The sequence below is a fragment of the Alexandromys fortis genome, unplaced genomic scaffold (genome assembly GCF_014885135.2).
Source record: "Alexandromys fortis isolate MF-2015 unplaced genomic scaffold, M_Fortis_MF-2015_v1.1 scaffold_7, whole genome shotgun sequence".
Classification (NCBI taxonomy): Eukaryota; Metazoa; Chordata; class Mammalia; order Rodentia; family Cricetidae; genus Alexandromys; species Alexandromys fortis.
The window spans coordinates 4,176,809-4,192,906 of record NW_026067920.1 but is presented as its reverse complement, the minus strand read 5'-3'; the positions used below and the strand labels follow the sequence as shown (position 1 = coordinate 4,192,906).

Sequence of the window (16,098 nt, the reverse complement as noted above, 5' to 3'; positions counted from 1 at the left end):
CTTGATTTCGGAGCTGCTAAATCCAATGATGGGTCTCAGCTCTTATCTCTCTCTTACTATTAGCAATAGGTGACCCAACTGACTGCCTCTTGTGTGGTACAGCGTATGCACCCTCTTTCTGCCCCAGCAGCTCCTGCATCTTCCCTCAGCCCTGGACCTGCCCGGCTTTGTGGCCCACCACTTATTTATTCCTTTAAGCTGCTCTTCTGCCCATTCCTGGGTGATTCAGGGCAACCACACTGTTTTGTAAACAGGTTTTTTCCCCCTCTATCTTAAATGCTGGGATTCAGACCTGTTTGCCTGTTCTTCACTATTTGTACAACTAACAGACCACCTTAAAGTCAACATGTCCACAATTGTATGCTCTCCCATCATAAAAGCTGCTTCTGGGGCTGCAGAGATAGCTCAATTAATAAAGAGTTTGCTTTATTGCCTTATTAACAAGTCTACCAGAACACACACACACACACAAAAGCCAGTCATGGGGCAATATGGCTCTGTGGTTAAAAGCACCGGGTGCTCTTGCCAAGGATCCAGGTTCAGTTCCCAGGACCTACCTGACTACTCACAACTGCCTGTAACTCCAGTTCCAAGGAATCAAACCCCTCTTCTGACCTTCATGGACACTGCATGCTTCTGGTGTACATACATACATGCAGGCAAACACACATATACATAAGATAAATAAATCTTTTAAAAACGGCCAGGTATGGTAACAAACATTTGTCATTCCAGCACTTCAGAGGCAGAGAAGGTGGATCCCTGGGGCTCCTTAGTTAGACAATCTAACCTAGGTGGTGAGTTCCAAGCCAGCGGGAGACTCTGTCTCAAATACGAGGTGGGTAGTTCCTGAAGAGTGACGCTGAAGGTTGTCCTCTGGCCTCCACGTACAAATGCACACGCTTGTGTGTGCGCCTATTTATATACACACATAAAAATAAACACAATTTTAAAAAAAATGATGCTTCTCCCAAAACCACAATCTTCTCCAAGTGAAAACTTTGAGCAAACACACAGATAATAAGTTGTAATAGTGGATTAGTAAGTTATATGAGGTCTGTGCATCATTAGCCAACTCCAAAGCATGGAGCTGTTCCTGTCTAGTTTCTGTGCTTCGTGGTTGGAAGTTATGGTCAGGATAAAGGCTGACCCCAGGGAGGTAGATATATCAGGATAAGGCTTAACTACAAGCAACAACTGATTCCAGCATCATAGATTATTTCTGTGTCCATACAAGACGTGTGTGAAGAGGTAACCCTGGAGGTACAGCTGGAACCAGTTTTTCTGGCTACCAGCCTTCACCTCTTTCCTCAGGATTGAGGATGGCTGCACTGGCTTTTGCCATCACCTCCTGAGCCCACAAACCTGCTGGAAAAGATAAGAAAGGAATGGCTCTCCACTTCTGTCCAACACTCCCAAAGTTTATCCTCTAGGACTTCTCAGAGATGGAAGAACTTGTACGCATGGCCATAGCCAGCTTCCAGGGAGTCTGGAAAATGTCACCGTCCAGTCAGGCAGCAGTAGGTCTGAGGAAGAGTCGGGAGGAAAGAGAAAGCCAAGGAGAATGGCTTGGTAGCCACACTTAACAGAGTGGCTTTAGTCACGGGACAGGAGCGTATTTTCAGTAACATGAATTTGGGATCTCATGGCTGAGGCTGTTGAACTCATTTCTATCTGACAGAAATGAACCTTCCTCACTTGCTTTAGTTCACTCTGCTTCAGCCTGCCTTCCAGGTCACTTCAAGTGACAGGCCTGAGTCCTGATGAGAGAAGGAGATTATATATATCCTCTTAGGAACCAAATTTCAGTTCTCACCTATAAGCTAAAGGCTGAGGCACTCAGCATGCGATTCAGCAGCCACCTAACCACCTAATGCAGGAGAGGCGCCGGGTTCTGCCCGTAGCACTCAGAGTAAGCAGACTTTTAAAATGGCACGGGCTCTAGGTGTGGCTCTGTGGGCAGGTTATCCCAGCACTGAGGAAGCAGAGAGAGGAGGGTGGAGAGCGTGAGGCCGGCCTCTGCCACACATCAAGACCACCTTCTCCAACACAAAGATAAACAAGAAGAAACAAAACTAAAATTGAGTCAGAAATCAGTAAAGCTGAGGTGCTCAGAGCTGCCTGAGGCTATGCCCGTTTCCTACCCAAACCATGATTGTTTTGCCTACGTTTTAGGTGATTTCAGAGGGGATTCAGGATCCACGAATCCTTTCTCTCTGAGCTCACAGTGCACCTGCTCTTTGTCACAGGTGGGTGTACAGGTCCCTGCAAGGCACCCCTGCCCCAGATGGCTCAGGCTGGATAGTTAGAGATAGGCTAGGCTCTCAAGAGCTCCTTCCCACCTTCAGTTTGGTTCTTTCACTCATTCCTTCTGTGTCCTTCTATCAAGGTCCACTCTGGATTTGGAAGTGTTTGGACTGATTCCTTTGGTCCTCCTTGACTCAGGTCCGTCAAGGGCGTTTGACCCACACTTTCTGCAGAGATATAGGCTCCACAGTAGGGGAGCAGGAAGCAGTCCTTTCTCCCTGGCACGACTGGACAGCCCATCCACATAAGTTCAGCCCTCTAGATTGGAAACTTGCCAAAAAAAAAAAAAAAAGAAAATCAGAGTATCTAATAATGACTGGTGTTGACAGGATCTACACCACCTAAGAGACCTCTGGACATTCCAGTCTGGTGGGTAGGTAGATGGGTGCATAATCTTGATAACCTTAACACATGTGGAAAGACTCACCCATCTTAACTGTGGGCAGGACCATGCCATGGGCAGGGGATGCTGGACTGAATAAAACGGAGAAGTTGAGCGGAGCACTGGGAGGCATCCAGCCCTCTGTTTTCCTAGTTGTGAAAGCAACATGGCTGTTTGTCAAGCTGCTGCTGCACTGACTCCCCTGCCATCGTGGACGGCACCTTGAACACATGAAAGAAAGACGCTCACTCTTCGACATTGTTTCCAGGCAATTTGGTTTGCGTTTGTTTTCCTCAGTGCTGAAGGTAGACTCCAAGGCATGGTATGTTTTAGGCTGCGCTATCCGGCTGAGTCCCACCCCTACCACTCAACAGCATATCTTTATAAACTCTCTGCTGAGTCCTGGGGTGTGTGTGTGTGTGTGTGTGTGTGTGTGTGTGTGTGCTCTGTGTGCTCTGTTCTACTTCACATCTTCACCAGGGATCAAGGGAGGCTTCGAAGGCCAGGCCTCGAACCCAAAAAGAAAGTTCTCTGGGGTTAGAGAAGCAGATTCCCCACTCCAAACTCCTCGACATGGGTTTTGTTCTTATTTCTTTACAAAATTATTATCACTGTATCTAGCCCCCAATTAAATGAGACAATAAAACTGAAGTGTATTGAGCAAAGTCATCATGTGGGGATGGATATGGTCAAAACACATTGTCTCCATGTGTGAAACTGAAAGAATAAAAAAAAATAGTGTTTTTAAAAAAGTCGATGAGGGCTTCCTGATCCCCTACTGCATCTCTCTGGATGGAGCTCAGTGACAGAAGCCCACATGGTGGAGGCCCTCAGTTCAGTCAGTGTGCCCTTTTGGTTGGTTTTGTCTTGGCCACCTACATCTTCCAGATTAGATGAGGGGCTGCTTTAGGGTACTTACGCCTTTTTATATTTTTGCCTTCATCATTCACAGATCACTCTCGGCCTAGGCAAGGTTCGGGTGAGAGCAGGGCCCTGCTTACCATACCAACCCTGGCTTAATGACTGTTTAGTTGTTATCAGAGGAGGTTTCCAGAAAGGAATCTCGGGCAAAGAAGGCATGCTTTGGTGGGTCATCATGTAGCTAAATGTAAAGAGATCACCTAACTTATGGGAAGAAAAAGGAGCCATATGCAAAGACCCCAGTAAAGGAAGAGGGGTCAGAGGCTGTGACTTTGAACTGTTAAGGGCTAGTGACATGCTGAGGCCCCTCTGGGTCCCACAACAACTGAGAACCTGGGAATAGACTCCTGAGACCTCATCTCTCCATTCTGCCCACAGCAGCAAGGGTCAAAGGCCTAGGGCCCACTGCATTCCCACCCCACCCAACCCTCTCAGGAGCTCACATTTGGTGCATTGGGACGGCTCAGGCTGGGAGAGCAAGTGAATGGATTTAAGGCTTCACCTAGACACATGCTCTTTCTCAGACGTGAGGCCAGAGAAGGATTCCATGAACACAGTATCTGACACTGGAGGAGTCTGCAGCCGCACCCCACCACCGCCAGTATGACTTCTGTGGCATGGGTAGTGAGGGCCAGCACTTGCTGTGAACCTAACACATGTCTTTTGTCCACTAGTTGCCTTGACTGAGAAAAACTATGTTTCTCTGGAGCACATACTGAAACCTGTAGAGACGGGTATCTTTCCAGAGCTACCTGACAGTGCCGCTGTTTGTCACCAAGACACTGATAACTAGGAGTTCGATGGACAGACACACACACACACACACACACACACACACACACACACACGAGAAAAAAGGACCTCCCCACACCCACAGAGCTGCCTTTAGCCAAGATTCCTGGAGTGTCTGAGATTGTTTTCCACTTAGGAGAGATCCAAAGTGGAACAAAGGGCCCCCAAGAGCTGTTCCAGAGAAGGAGGGCAAAGGTCATGCATGACCAATGACATCACAGCTTACTGGACTAACCAGTCAAGAGGACAGGACAGGACAGGTACAGACCTCCAGGGCACTGCCAAGCAGATGTGGTCTCACAAAGGGGGCTCTAGTTCCAGGCCAGAATAACACCAGGTCCCAGGCTCACTTAACACAGAGCACCCCCAACAAAGCCAGAGGGGAAGCCACGGGTCTCCAATTCCATGAAGTAATGTCCAGAAATGTGCCTAAATCTACCCATGTAGGCAGAGCTAAGTGTCTGGCTTGTTCTGTCCTTCCCAGAGAGAGGAAGCCATATTCAGACAGGGTAAAATGGCCACTGGGCATGAAGCCCATCTATTGCTCATTTAGCATGTAGTCAAGTCTCTCACCAGAGAGCTCACTAGAAATAACTTGAGTGACCAAAGAGAGGGAGAGGACCATAGGAGCCCTCAGGGCCTTCCAGACCTCCAACAGTAGATGCTCCTTATAGGGTAGGATGGCTTTAATGGACAATCTCCAGGGAGGCAGGCTTCAGAGGAAGCAGGTCAGCCCCAAACCTCTCACCATACCCAACATCATACCTGCTGCATCTTGACAGGTGTGGATCTGTGTGCGATGAATTGAATAATCTGTCATTGTCCAAGACAGAAGGCTACTGTCTCCTCCTGCCCCATTGATCAAGACCCCATTGGCCCATGAGGAATCTACCATGAAATGGACCTGTGGGTTTCTAAGCATGAGAAAAGGTTGTCCTGGTGCCTGTCATCATGGCTGAGCAAGGATAGAGTCCTAGCTATGCCTCCCCTAGTGCCCATGGAGCCTCCTTATTGTGTCCCTAGTGCCTGTTCGTGGTCCAGGGCTTCAAAGCTGTTTGCAGACTCTGTGAGGTCATTCTCAGAGAGACTGGTTCTCCCTTTGTGTTGGGAGCCCTGTCAGGCCCCAGCTGTGGTAGAACTGGCTCAGAATGCAGTCAGGGTGCATGGGGACTCTGACCCTCAGTGAAAGTCTTTCCAGCCTTTCTCCCTAACTCCTCAGTGAAGCTTCCCAGGCAGCACCACGGAGGGGTTCCCCCAAAGACAGCAGGGGAACCCTGCTTTCTTCCTCTGCTGCCACCCTAAAGCCATCTGCATCTCCTCTACAACCACACTCCCTTGGGTTCAACCTCAGCCTCCCAGATCCATGCCTGTTCCCCTCTAGATTTGTTCAGAGGTCAAGCAGGGTCTTTGACAGGTGACCTTCTGGATTTTGGAGTGCTAAGGCATGAGGCTGCTTGGCAATCCTGATCTCTACTGGAAACTTTCGGGGTACCCTACTCAGATTATATGAGTTCTTCTTCTGCAGAACCCTCAGAGGCCTCACCCTTCTGGAAAGCTACATCTTTCAATTCTGAGCATGTCCCTACTTCCTTCCCCTTTTGTCTTTCTTAAATTCTCATTTATGACATTTTGACCACTTAGAAAAGCTTCCTAATTTTCAAAAATCAGCCTCTGGGCCTGGCATGACTAGCCGGAACTGGCCATTACACTGAGGACCTTGGTTTCGTTTCCTGTTATTATGATGAAATACTAACAAAAGCAGCTGGGCGTGATGGTGCAGCCCTTTAGTCCCAGCACTCAGAGGCAAAGGCAGGGGGATCTCTGTGAGTTTAAGGCCAACCTGGTGTACTGAGTGAGTTTCAGAAAGCCAGGACTACACAGAGAAACCCTATCTTGAAAAAGAAGGAAGGAAGGAAGGAAGGAAGGAAGGAAGGAAGGAAGGAAGGAAGGAAGGAAGGAAGGAAGGAAAGAAAAGAAAGAAAGAAAGAAAGAAAGAAAGAAAGAAAGAAAGAAAGAAAGAAAGAAATTGAATTACTAACAAAAGCAACTTCAGGGAGAAAAGGTTTGTTTATCTTCCAGTCCAACATATAGCCCTTCATGGTGGGGAAGTCGATGCAGCAGGAGCTTGGAGCATCCGGTCATGTCAGATCCACAGTCAGTAAACACGAAGGGGGATGCATGCTAGTGCTCAGCCCTTCTTCTCCAGTTTATGTCCTTTTTATTTTACTTGAATGTTTCTTGTTATTTCATTTATTGTATTGTGAGCATGGGTCCTGCTATTCACATGGCACAGCTCCTGGGAACTCCACAGCCTTCCGCTTTCTTCTGTCTTCTTCACCTGCTCTGGGAAGAGCCTGCTGAAACCTAGCCACCCCTCCCAGCTGGACTGAGGGATTTTCAGAGGCCTGCTTTCTGACCTGAGCCCCTCCTGGGGGTCACTCCACCCACAGCATGGCTGTTGGGCTTTGGTGGATGCCATGGAACTCTGGGTGTAGGGCAGAGAGGGCAGAGGCTGGAGCTAAGAGGCGACCTGAAGTGGGCTCGCCACGACCAAACAGATCACTTGGGTGGCCGGGACCTGAGAAAAACTAACCAAGTAGTGTGTTTGAGCTCACCCGAGCCCAAACCCTACCTCTGAAATTCTCACGGTTCAAACCCAGAACCCTTAGGGACTTCCTTCTGGGGTGGGTAAGGGTCCTGCAAACCACTTCAGCCAACACCCAAACACCAACACTCAGAGGTCGTGGGTGATGTGATCTGTGTGGGTTTGTTTCAGGCCTCTGCCTAAAAGATGACCTACTATGAAAAATGCATCAAGATTGTAATAGAGCAACTTGACAAATTTAAGCCTGAGAAGGACAATCCCGAACAGTTCCTGGAGACGGCAGCTGCCTCCTTACAGCAGGTAGGGTCAGGGTAGCCACTGGGGTTTCTTGGGAGACCACATCAATGACATGTGTCACCTGACATTTCCAGCAAACAGCATGAGATCCATTCCTTCCTGTGGGGAGAAGTATGAGACTAGGCACTCCATCAGAAGACTGGTGGTCCTTGTGGAGGCACCCCTTTGCCATGAGAGGGCTCCCCGCATTCAGAATGCACATCGGTCCTGGCTCTACCCAGAGCTACAAAACTCCCATGGTGCATTAGGAGAAGCAGCCCCAGTCCCCACACAGGGAAAGCTGTGATCCTGTGGACAGCAACAGTGGGGGAAGTAGGGACTTGCTTATGGACACAGTTCTTGGTGGATTGTGCTCAGCTGATGAGGACTCCGGGAGAGAGTCTGGGCCTTCTCCAAGAGCTAACTAACTGCCTTGGACCCTAAGTGCCTCCACCTGGTGCTTGTCCACCTCCCTTAGACCCCAGTTCAATGTTTGAGCATTGCTACAACATGCTTGAAACTAGGGAAATTTTATAGAACGTTGCTGTCAAGGTTCTGGAAGCAGAGACATCCAGGATAGAAACAGCAGTGTATCCCCCTGCAGAAGGTAAGAGAGAGGCAGACAGGGATAGCGTATCACTGCAATGTCCAACTTGAGCCTGTCACAATGGCAGCTGTACTTCCAAGTCAGTTTTGGATGGTTAACTCTCCAAAGCACACCCCTCCCCCAGCAGACTTGCCACCCTCTCTATTGGCAGCTCCAGACTCTGCCCCACTGTCATCCACACACCAGCACTGCAACATTCTGATTGGATCTCTGGACACTGCTCTGAGTCCCCTTCCCCACCCCCGGAGGCTCTGACTTCTCTTTGTCAGGGTACTCAGAAGTCACCCCACCTGCTTATTGCTCCAGCACAGACCCCTTTCCCCAACCTTAGACTCTCGCATTCAACGGTAAAGAGCACAAATATCTAAGTAACACCGTCTAAGGATATATGTCCTCTAGGTTCCCGTGAGTATCCACTAAGAGCTTAGTCATCAAGCCCTGCCTGGCCCAGGTGAGGCCTACACCTGCCCCCACCCCTGCCTCAGCCCTGGTCTAGCCATCGTCCTATTCACTGCCGAAGCTCCCTCTCGCCCCTCTTTCCTGATCTCCCCACAGATGTGACACAGTAGTTATCCTTCCTGCAGAGCCCCTCAGCTCCACTGTGCCCTCCTCATTCTCCCGCCCATCCTCACATCCCCTCCTCCGGCCATACTGCCTTCCTGGTGCTTTTTGAACAGTCCATTTGTTCCTCCCACTGTCCTTGCCACTCCCGCTATCGCCACCCACTTGGAACACCCAGCGTACTCCCTGGGCTGCGAAGCCATTCAGGGCCTTGATAAAAGAAGGGCCCTTTCTTTCAAGCAAGGCAGAGGGAAGTCATTGTCATTATTCTTTGGTGACCACAGAGAACTGAGTTTTAGTTCTCATAATTGGTTTGAGACAATTTTTCCATTAACAACAAATAGATTAATTGTAAATGAGTCCTAGTTGTCACTTGGAAAATCACAAAGTCGTGACCATCTGTGTGCCTTTTCCATGAGAAGCCTAGAACTCTGATGCAACCCAGCAAGTTGGCAACAGTGGATGGAGCTGACATACCCAGGAAGCTGAGCTCCATCTCAAGCGGAGACGCAACTCCCGCTTCAGATGTTGGTCCTTTCAGGTTCTGCCAAAGTCCCTCTGAAGCCAAGGTGGATGGGGGCCTGGGCACTGACCCAGTTTAACAACATACTTTTATCTCCAGCTGCCAGAACTCACTGGAATATACTGACCGCCAGGTCAAGGCTGGAGATGCCACCTGCCAGAAAGCTGCACAATCCCTAGACCACTAGGCAAAGGCTGACAGAAGGCTTCAGGGCAGAGCATGTGGTGGGCAGATGGCCTAAGTGTGTGGTGCCCTAGGCTCTTCTTAGTGTGGACATATCCTTATTTGGAGCCGCTGTCTGAGAAGATGAAACTAGGTTATAGTTGGCTGTGCAGAGTGTGGATCCAGCTTCAGTAGCCTGGGCCAACTTGGCTGGGCCTTGGGGAGAGTGCAGGAGTAAAGGGATCCCATCCACTCAAGTGTGAAGTCCCCTGGCACCTCTGGCGGCCTAGCCTGTGGCTTCTGTCTCGACTCCTAATTAGTTACCAACCCTTTGGAGTAAGCATAAAATCACTGATGCATTGATCTAGGGCCGAGTTTTGTAGGTGGACTCAGGTGGAGTCAGTCCCTGGGTACCACCTTGACTCTCCCTGTGCTCAGAAGCCTCTTGCCTGGCAAGAACAGGCTATGCTTAAGTACTCGGGGAATCCACCTGGGACTAGGGGCAAAGGAGAGGGCAACATGGGCTTCGTAGGCACGCTAGGTAGCCAAGCAGTGAGGAAAACTCTGACTTTGAGGAGTAACAGATCCCTGGAAGTGGGATAGGGCTTCCGGGGCAGAGGGACCTACCAAGATGAGACCCCAGGAGCACAAGGCTCTTGCTAATGACTGAGAGTGGTAGGCAGGAAGTCCAACAAGGCCTGTGTGCTATACAGACCTGGCTATTCAGCTTATATAGCTGGCCCATGGGGAGGTTGGCTGTAAGCAGGGAAAGGTCAGAGCAGAGCCCAGACTGTAGACAAGAGGGAATGAGCATAAAAAGATCCTGCAGGGCAGGACTAACAGGAAAAGCATAGGCAGCTGGATAGCTCTGGGGCAAGCAGCCAGAAGAGGAAGAAAGAAGCTAATGGAGCTTGTACAAGAGTTTAGGTGAGAGAGGACTGGAGAGATGGCTCAGTGGTTAAGAGCACTGGCTGCTCTTCCAGAGGACCCAAATTCAGTTCTCAGCACCACAGGGCAGGTTACAACCATCTATAACTTCAGTTCCAGGGCATCTGATGCCTTTTTCTGGCCTCCATAGGCAGTGCTTGCGTGTGCATGGTGTACTACAGACATACACACAAGCAAAACACACTTACACATAAAATAAAAATTAAAAAAAAAATAGCTGGGTGGTGGTGGAGCACGCCTTTAATTCCAGCACTTGGAAGGCAGAAGCAGACAGATCTCTACGAGTTCAAAATCAACCTGGTCTACAGAGTGAGTTCCAGGACGGCCAAGACTACACAGAGAAACCCTGTTTCGAAAAATCAAAAAGGAAAGGAAGGAAGGGACGGAGGGAGGGAGGGAGGGAGGGAGGGAGGGAAGGAGGGAGGAAGGAAGGAAGGAAGGAAGGAAGGAAGGAAGGAAGGAAGGAAGGAAGGAAGTTATACAGAATGTCACACAGGAAATGTGTCCCACATTAATATTTATTAAAATATCCAGTGTTTTCCATGGCTCAAAACCGTTTTCAGCAAAAGTCTCCCTCAATGCCAGTCCCAGGACTGAAGCAGAGAGTAGCATTTGGTTCTCTCTCTAGGGACTTTCCAGGAAGCTTGGTTTGCATCTAGTAAATAATAAGTAAAAATTATGTAAAAAGTACATATAAGTGAGAATCCATTGCACGTACTAATATAAAAGTTTCGCTATAGTGTGAAGGTGATTTCCCCATCAAATCTCATGCTGAAGCTGAATTCCTCAGGACCACAGTGTTTGAAGATGACATTGGGAGAGATGATTCAGTCCTTGGGGGTGAAGCCTTCAAGACTGAATGTGTCTCCCCAAGTGAGTTCTTGTCCTGGCCTTAGCAAGAGAGTATGTTGTTATGAAGCAAGGCTAGCTCTTGTGTTTAATTTCTGTACATACCTGGTGCCCTCCTCTTCTCTGCCGTATATGGAGCAGCACAAAGCCCTTACTGGAAGCCATGCAGGAGCTGGCACCATTCTCTTGGACTCCAGGAACTGTGAGAAACTTTGAAGAGGGGGTATGATGGTTAGCCTTCACCATCAACCTTCCTGGATTTGGAATCAGCTGGGAAACAGAACTGTAACGCCTCTAGATATCTGGACCGAAGGCAGATAGATCAAGGAGGGCAAGAAGAGAAACAGAAAGGGCACTTGGGATATCAGGCCAAAGCCTGAGCACTGGGAACATGGGTCAATCTCAGGAGGCTAACGGCAGAGCCCTTAGTGGACATACACTTGACTCCAAGTGAGGAGGCCAAGCAGACAGCCAGGTAGAGGGTTCTGGAGTGCAGGGAGAGGTACAGACTGGTGATGGGGACATTTCAGGGCCAGCATATTCTCAGCCTGCAGTTGGACCAGGTCACCTGGGAGTACTTGTAAATCATGGAGGAACAAGCCCAAGGTGTTCGCTTACTGAAAAGTTGAGATGTCAGGAAGAGTAGCAGCAGAGCTGAGAACAATAGTGGCCAGTGGAAATATTGTAGCCAGATGTGTTCCAAAAGGAACCTGGGAAACAGGCTGGGACTCCAGCTAGAACCTTGTGCTGAGAGTCTGGGGAAGGGTGGAGGGGCAGGGGCCAGCCCAGTTCCTCCAGGGCTGTCCCTGCAGGGAACCTCTCCTGGCATTGCTGCCGCCACACATAACAGGCACATCTTAGTGCTGTAGGTATCAGGGAAGCAAAGGTAAGGTAGTGTCCCTTTGAACACTCTGTTGTATTAGCAAGCAGGCTCAAGAATGCCTTTTCAGGCTTCTTGTAGTCCTGGGAAGCAAGGGCAGTACCAGAAATGACACTCACAGGGAAATTATGTCATGACTTGGGATGTGTCCTGGGTCTGCAGACTCTTCTATTACCCTGTTATTCTTCTAACATTAAAAATAAATTAGCTGGGTGATGGTGGCGCACATCTTTAATCCCAACACTCAGGAGGCAGAGGCAGGCTGATCTCTGTGAGTTTGAGGCCAGCCTGGTCTATAAGCGTTAGTTATAGGACAGGCTCCATAGCTACAGAGAAACCCAGTCTCGGAAAAAAAAAAATGAGTCAGATGGTGGTGACACACACCTTTAATCCCAGCACTTGGGAGGCTGAAGCAGGCAGATGGATCTCTGTAAAGTCAAGGACAGCTTTGTCTACATAGTGATTCCAAGACATCCAGGGTAACACAGAGAAACTCTGTCTTGGAAGGAGGAGAGAAAACAACCCTTAAAATAGGGCTGGGCTAGCAAGATGGCTTGGTGAGTGAAGGTGCTCATAGTGTCAAACCCAATGACCTGAGGTTGACATGAAGGACATGCATGCTGGAAGAAGAGAATCAGTTCCTAAATTGTCTTCTGACCTCCACATGTATGCCAAGCCATGTATGCCTACACCCAGGAGTGCACATACGCATGCACGTGCACACAAAATAATTTTTACGTGTAATTTGAAAACTAAAACCATTGAGATACCAGTGTTATCGGTAGAGGTGTGTGTCTCAGCTAGAGCGCATTTCTAATCTCTAGCACTGCTAAAAATTAGTAAAAGAGATACTTTTCCTTAAATGGGTGCCATGGAAACTCAGAGGGTTTTTTGTTTTTATTGTTGGTTTTGTTTTTGTTGTTATTTTTGAGACAAGGTTTCTCTGTCATGGAACTCACTCTGTAGACCAGGCTGTCCCCAAACTCAGAGATCCGCCTGCCTCTGCCTCCTGAGTGCTGGGATTAAAGGTGTGCACCACCACTGCCCGGCTGCTGTAAGGCTTTTTGATGCAGCCTTTCTGGAAAGTACTTTGACAGAGGCAGGATCTGTTAAAAGGGGTAGCCAGCGGCGGGAAAACTCACGAATTCTGAAGTTATTAGAGAAGTGTGAGTGTAGAGGAGCAGAGAGGAGTGGCAGATACATTCTGCGGCCACCAAAGTCGTAGCCGGTGGTTCTGCTGTGGGTGGCGCTCTTTTGTCATCCCCGTGTAAATCTTAGCATGGCATCATTTTAATGGCTGCATCGTACTGGTATGAAGGATGCAACAATGATGCTTGACCTGTTGGTTGCCTGCTGATGGACCCTTGTTCCTGTTCAGTGCTGCTTAGACCTCTTCCCCTGTGAGGGCATGTGAACAATTTCTGTGTTCTGGGAGGCCTCCTTAAGTTCCCTGAAGCACACTTACTCTGTTAAAGGGTCACAAAAATAAAGCTCTTGAAACCTGTTTTCCAAATTGCTTTTCCAGAAAGGCTCAGCAGCAAGTGTCTCACCAAGTTTCTCAGCACTGTGCTGGTTCAAGCAGATAATACTCATTTTCCTTCTCCAAAGCAACTTAATAACTTTTCAAACCTTAATTTAAAAAAATTAATTACTTTATAAAATAATTAGCATGTGTCACACACAGGTCATATTATCATTTGGGTCTGAATTGTCCCCCAAAGGCTCCTGTGTTGGAGGTCTTGCTCCAGTGCAGTGTTCAGAGGTAGGGAAGTGGTTGGATCCTGAGGGCTCTGGTTTTGTCAGTGGACAGCTTCATTGATAGCATTATTCAGAGCTGGTGGGAACCTGAGGAAACAGGTCACTGAAAGGGTGCCTTGGAGGATATATCCCCGCCTCCAGCCTTCTCTGCGTCCTGCCACCATGAGATGATGATCAGCTTCCCTCTACTCTGGAGCCAGCTACCTGTGGACTACCACCTCTGAAACCATGAGCCAAACTAATCTTTTCTACCTAGAAACTGTTTGTTATTTAGTTTATTTACTTTTATGTACATTGGTGTTTTGCCTGCAGGTGTGTCTGTGTGAGAGTGTCAGTTACTGGAGTTACAAACAGTTGTGAGCTGCATGTGGGTGCTGGGATTTGAACCCAGGTTCCCTGTGATAAGAGAAAGAGCAGCTCTGCTGGTGTAAAAAAAATCCAATTAGGTCGAATCAAACCAAATCTAAATGCCCATCGTTTTATTAAGTAAGATGCTCTCAGGTGGCCCAGCACATGGCGGGGAGACAGGACAGCAGGGAGCCCATGCAGACCCGAAAACCACATTTCTCCTCTAGGAGCTCACTTAAATACCCTATGGCATGCTGGGATTTGGACTCCAGAGCAGTGCAACTCCCAAGTCAGGGCCTGGAGGCTATGCTCCCAAATTAACACCCTGGAAGAGCAGTCAGTGCCCTTAACTGCTGAGCCATCTCTCCAGCCCCCTGTAAACTGTTTTTGTCAGATTTGTTTTAATCACAGTGGTAGAAAGTCTTGACACTGGTCACAAAACCAAATTGTTTAAAAGTGTGAGAAAGGTCAGCCCTGCCCTACCCTGCCTGACCAGCTCCCAGCTCCCTCCCCAAAGGAGACAGAATTCAGAAATTCAGAATCCGTATCTCTGTCTATTTGTCTGTCTATCTGTCTGTATCTCTCTCTCTCTCTCTCTCTCTCTCTCTCTCTCTCTCTCTCTCTCTCTCCCTCCCCCCCCCCCCCCCCCCAATCAGGACAGGGTCTCCCTAATATACCTGGATCTCATGTAGACCAGATGGATTTGAACTTTGCCTGCCTTTATTCCAAGTGCCTTGATTAAAAGACATGCAACACCGTGCTTGGCTAAGGGACCATAATTCTTACTGCTGCCTAGGAGCTCCAATCCTGCTTTTTATCCCGGAGAAGCTCTCACAGATTTCCCTTGATCATGCAGCACTCTTTTGGATAATGTTTTATTTCTTCATTTGAAAACCTTTATATGAATTCCTTTTAATTCCTTGTGGTAAAATGCACATGACATAAATTTTGACCATTTTAACTGTTTTCAAGTGGCACAAAGCACACTCACAGGACTGTGTAGCCATCACTTCCATGCATCTCCATAGCCCTCTAACCTTCTGACCTGAAATTCTATCCCCATGAAACAGCAGCTGCCTGGCTCCCCATACCCTCCTTTGTCATTTGCTGGCCATTCTTTCTATCTCTATGGATTCGCCTATCCTCTTATAGAAGAATATTTGCATAATGCTTGTCCTTCTGTGTCTTTGTCTTTGCACCCACTTTGTCCTCATTCATCCTTGGGGTCCTGCCATTGTGGGGTCGTGTCATTGTGGTCATTGCCCACTGCTCTAGGAGAGCTGAATTAACTGGCCATGTAGGAGTGTCTATCCCCTACCTTCGGCCTTGATCTCATGGTCCTTGAGGGCTCTCTCCTGGCTTTCTTTTCCAGACTTTGAACCCCCAAAAGCTTGCCTTTGTTTTGGAGATTCTGTCTGGCTGCCTGGAATACCAGAAGTTACTGACCATCGTGGTGGATGCCTTCTATGAGCGGGATGGTCGGCTCTGCCTATGGGCCGACTACAGCCTCTTTGAGGGTGCGTATATTCACTACCCACAGGTCCATGAGGCCCAGGCCTGCTGCCCACTCCAGACAGGGACTAGAGAGGAAACTAGCCACAGACCTTGACAGGTTGACTTGAAAGAGGCCAACAAGCGGCAAGCTTCTGGACACAGGAGGCGGCTCCTCATGCTTCTGCTGCTTTCTCTCACTTGGTTCTCATGTACCCATAAGTATGTGGCCCAGGCTAGATATATTGTCTCATGGGGAAACTGAAACCTGGGTCTTGAGAACAGAGTGCAGCCTTTGCCCCTCCCCCAGCCACTTATCTGGAAGAGAATGCCCCTGAGGGCAGATTGGGCCAAATGACGTAGCTCTTGAGGTCTGTTTGTGACCTTAACCCTGATACCTGTGGCGAGACTAGGCATATGGTCGTCTGGATCATCCAGGGAAAGATTAAATATGAGAGCCACCTCTGACCACTGTCCACATTCACAGAACATGGTGACTATTGTGGGCAGTGGCTGGTGCTACCATAGGGTAGAGAGACGTAGAACCTGCTGTCAGCCTTGATGCTGGCCCAGGAGTAGAGAGCTGAGGGCTGTGCACACTGGTAGGCTGAGACAGGTAGCTGGTTCCAGATGCAAAACTGGGCTGACCCTCATTGGCTCAGAGACAGAAACACAGCCTCATCAGAGA

The 16,098-nt window shown here is 48.7% G+C and overlaps 1 protein-coding gene across 3 annotated transcripts in view; it reads left to right on the top strand.

Moving 5' to 3' along the window:
* Window positions 1-16,098, top strand: part of Cfap99 (cilia and flagella associated protein 99) — a 45,629-nt gene that overhangs the window by 830 nt on the left and 28,701 nt on the right. For 2 of the 3 annotated variants that reach the window (XM_050141361.1, XM_050141360.1), the window contains exon 2: window positions 15,292-15,436. In XM_050141361.1, coding sequence (XP_049997318.1) covers window positions 15,377-15,436 — 60 coding nt within the window. In that variant the 5' untranslated portion in view covers window positions 15,292-15,376. Of the gene's footprint in view, window positions 1-7,178; window positions 7,308-15,291; window positions 15,437-16,098 lie in introns of all 3 variants that reach the window. The other variant, XM_050141359.1, reaches the window with a different exon arrangement.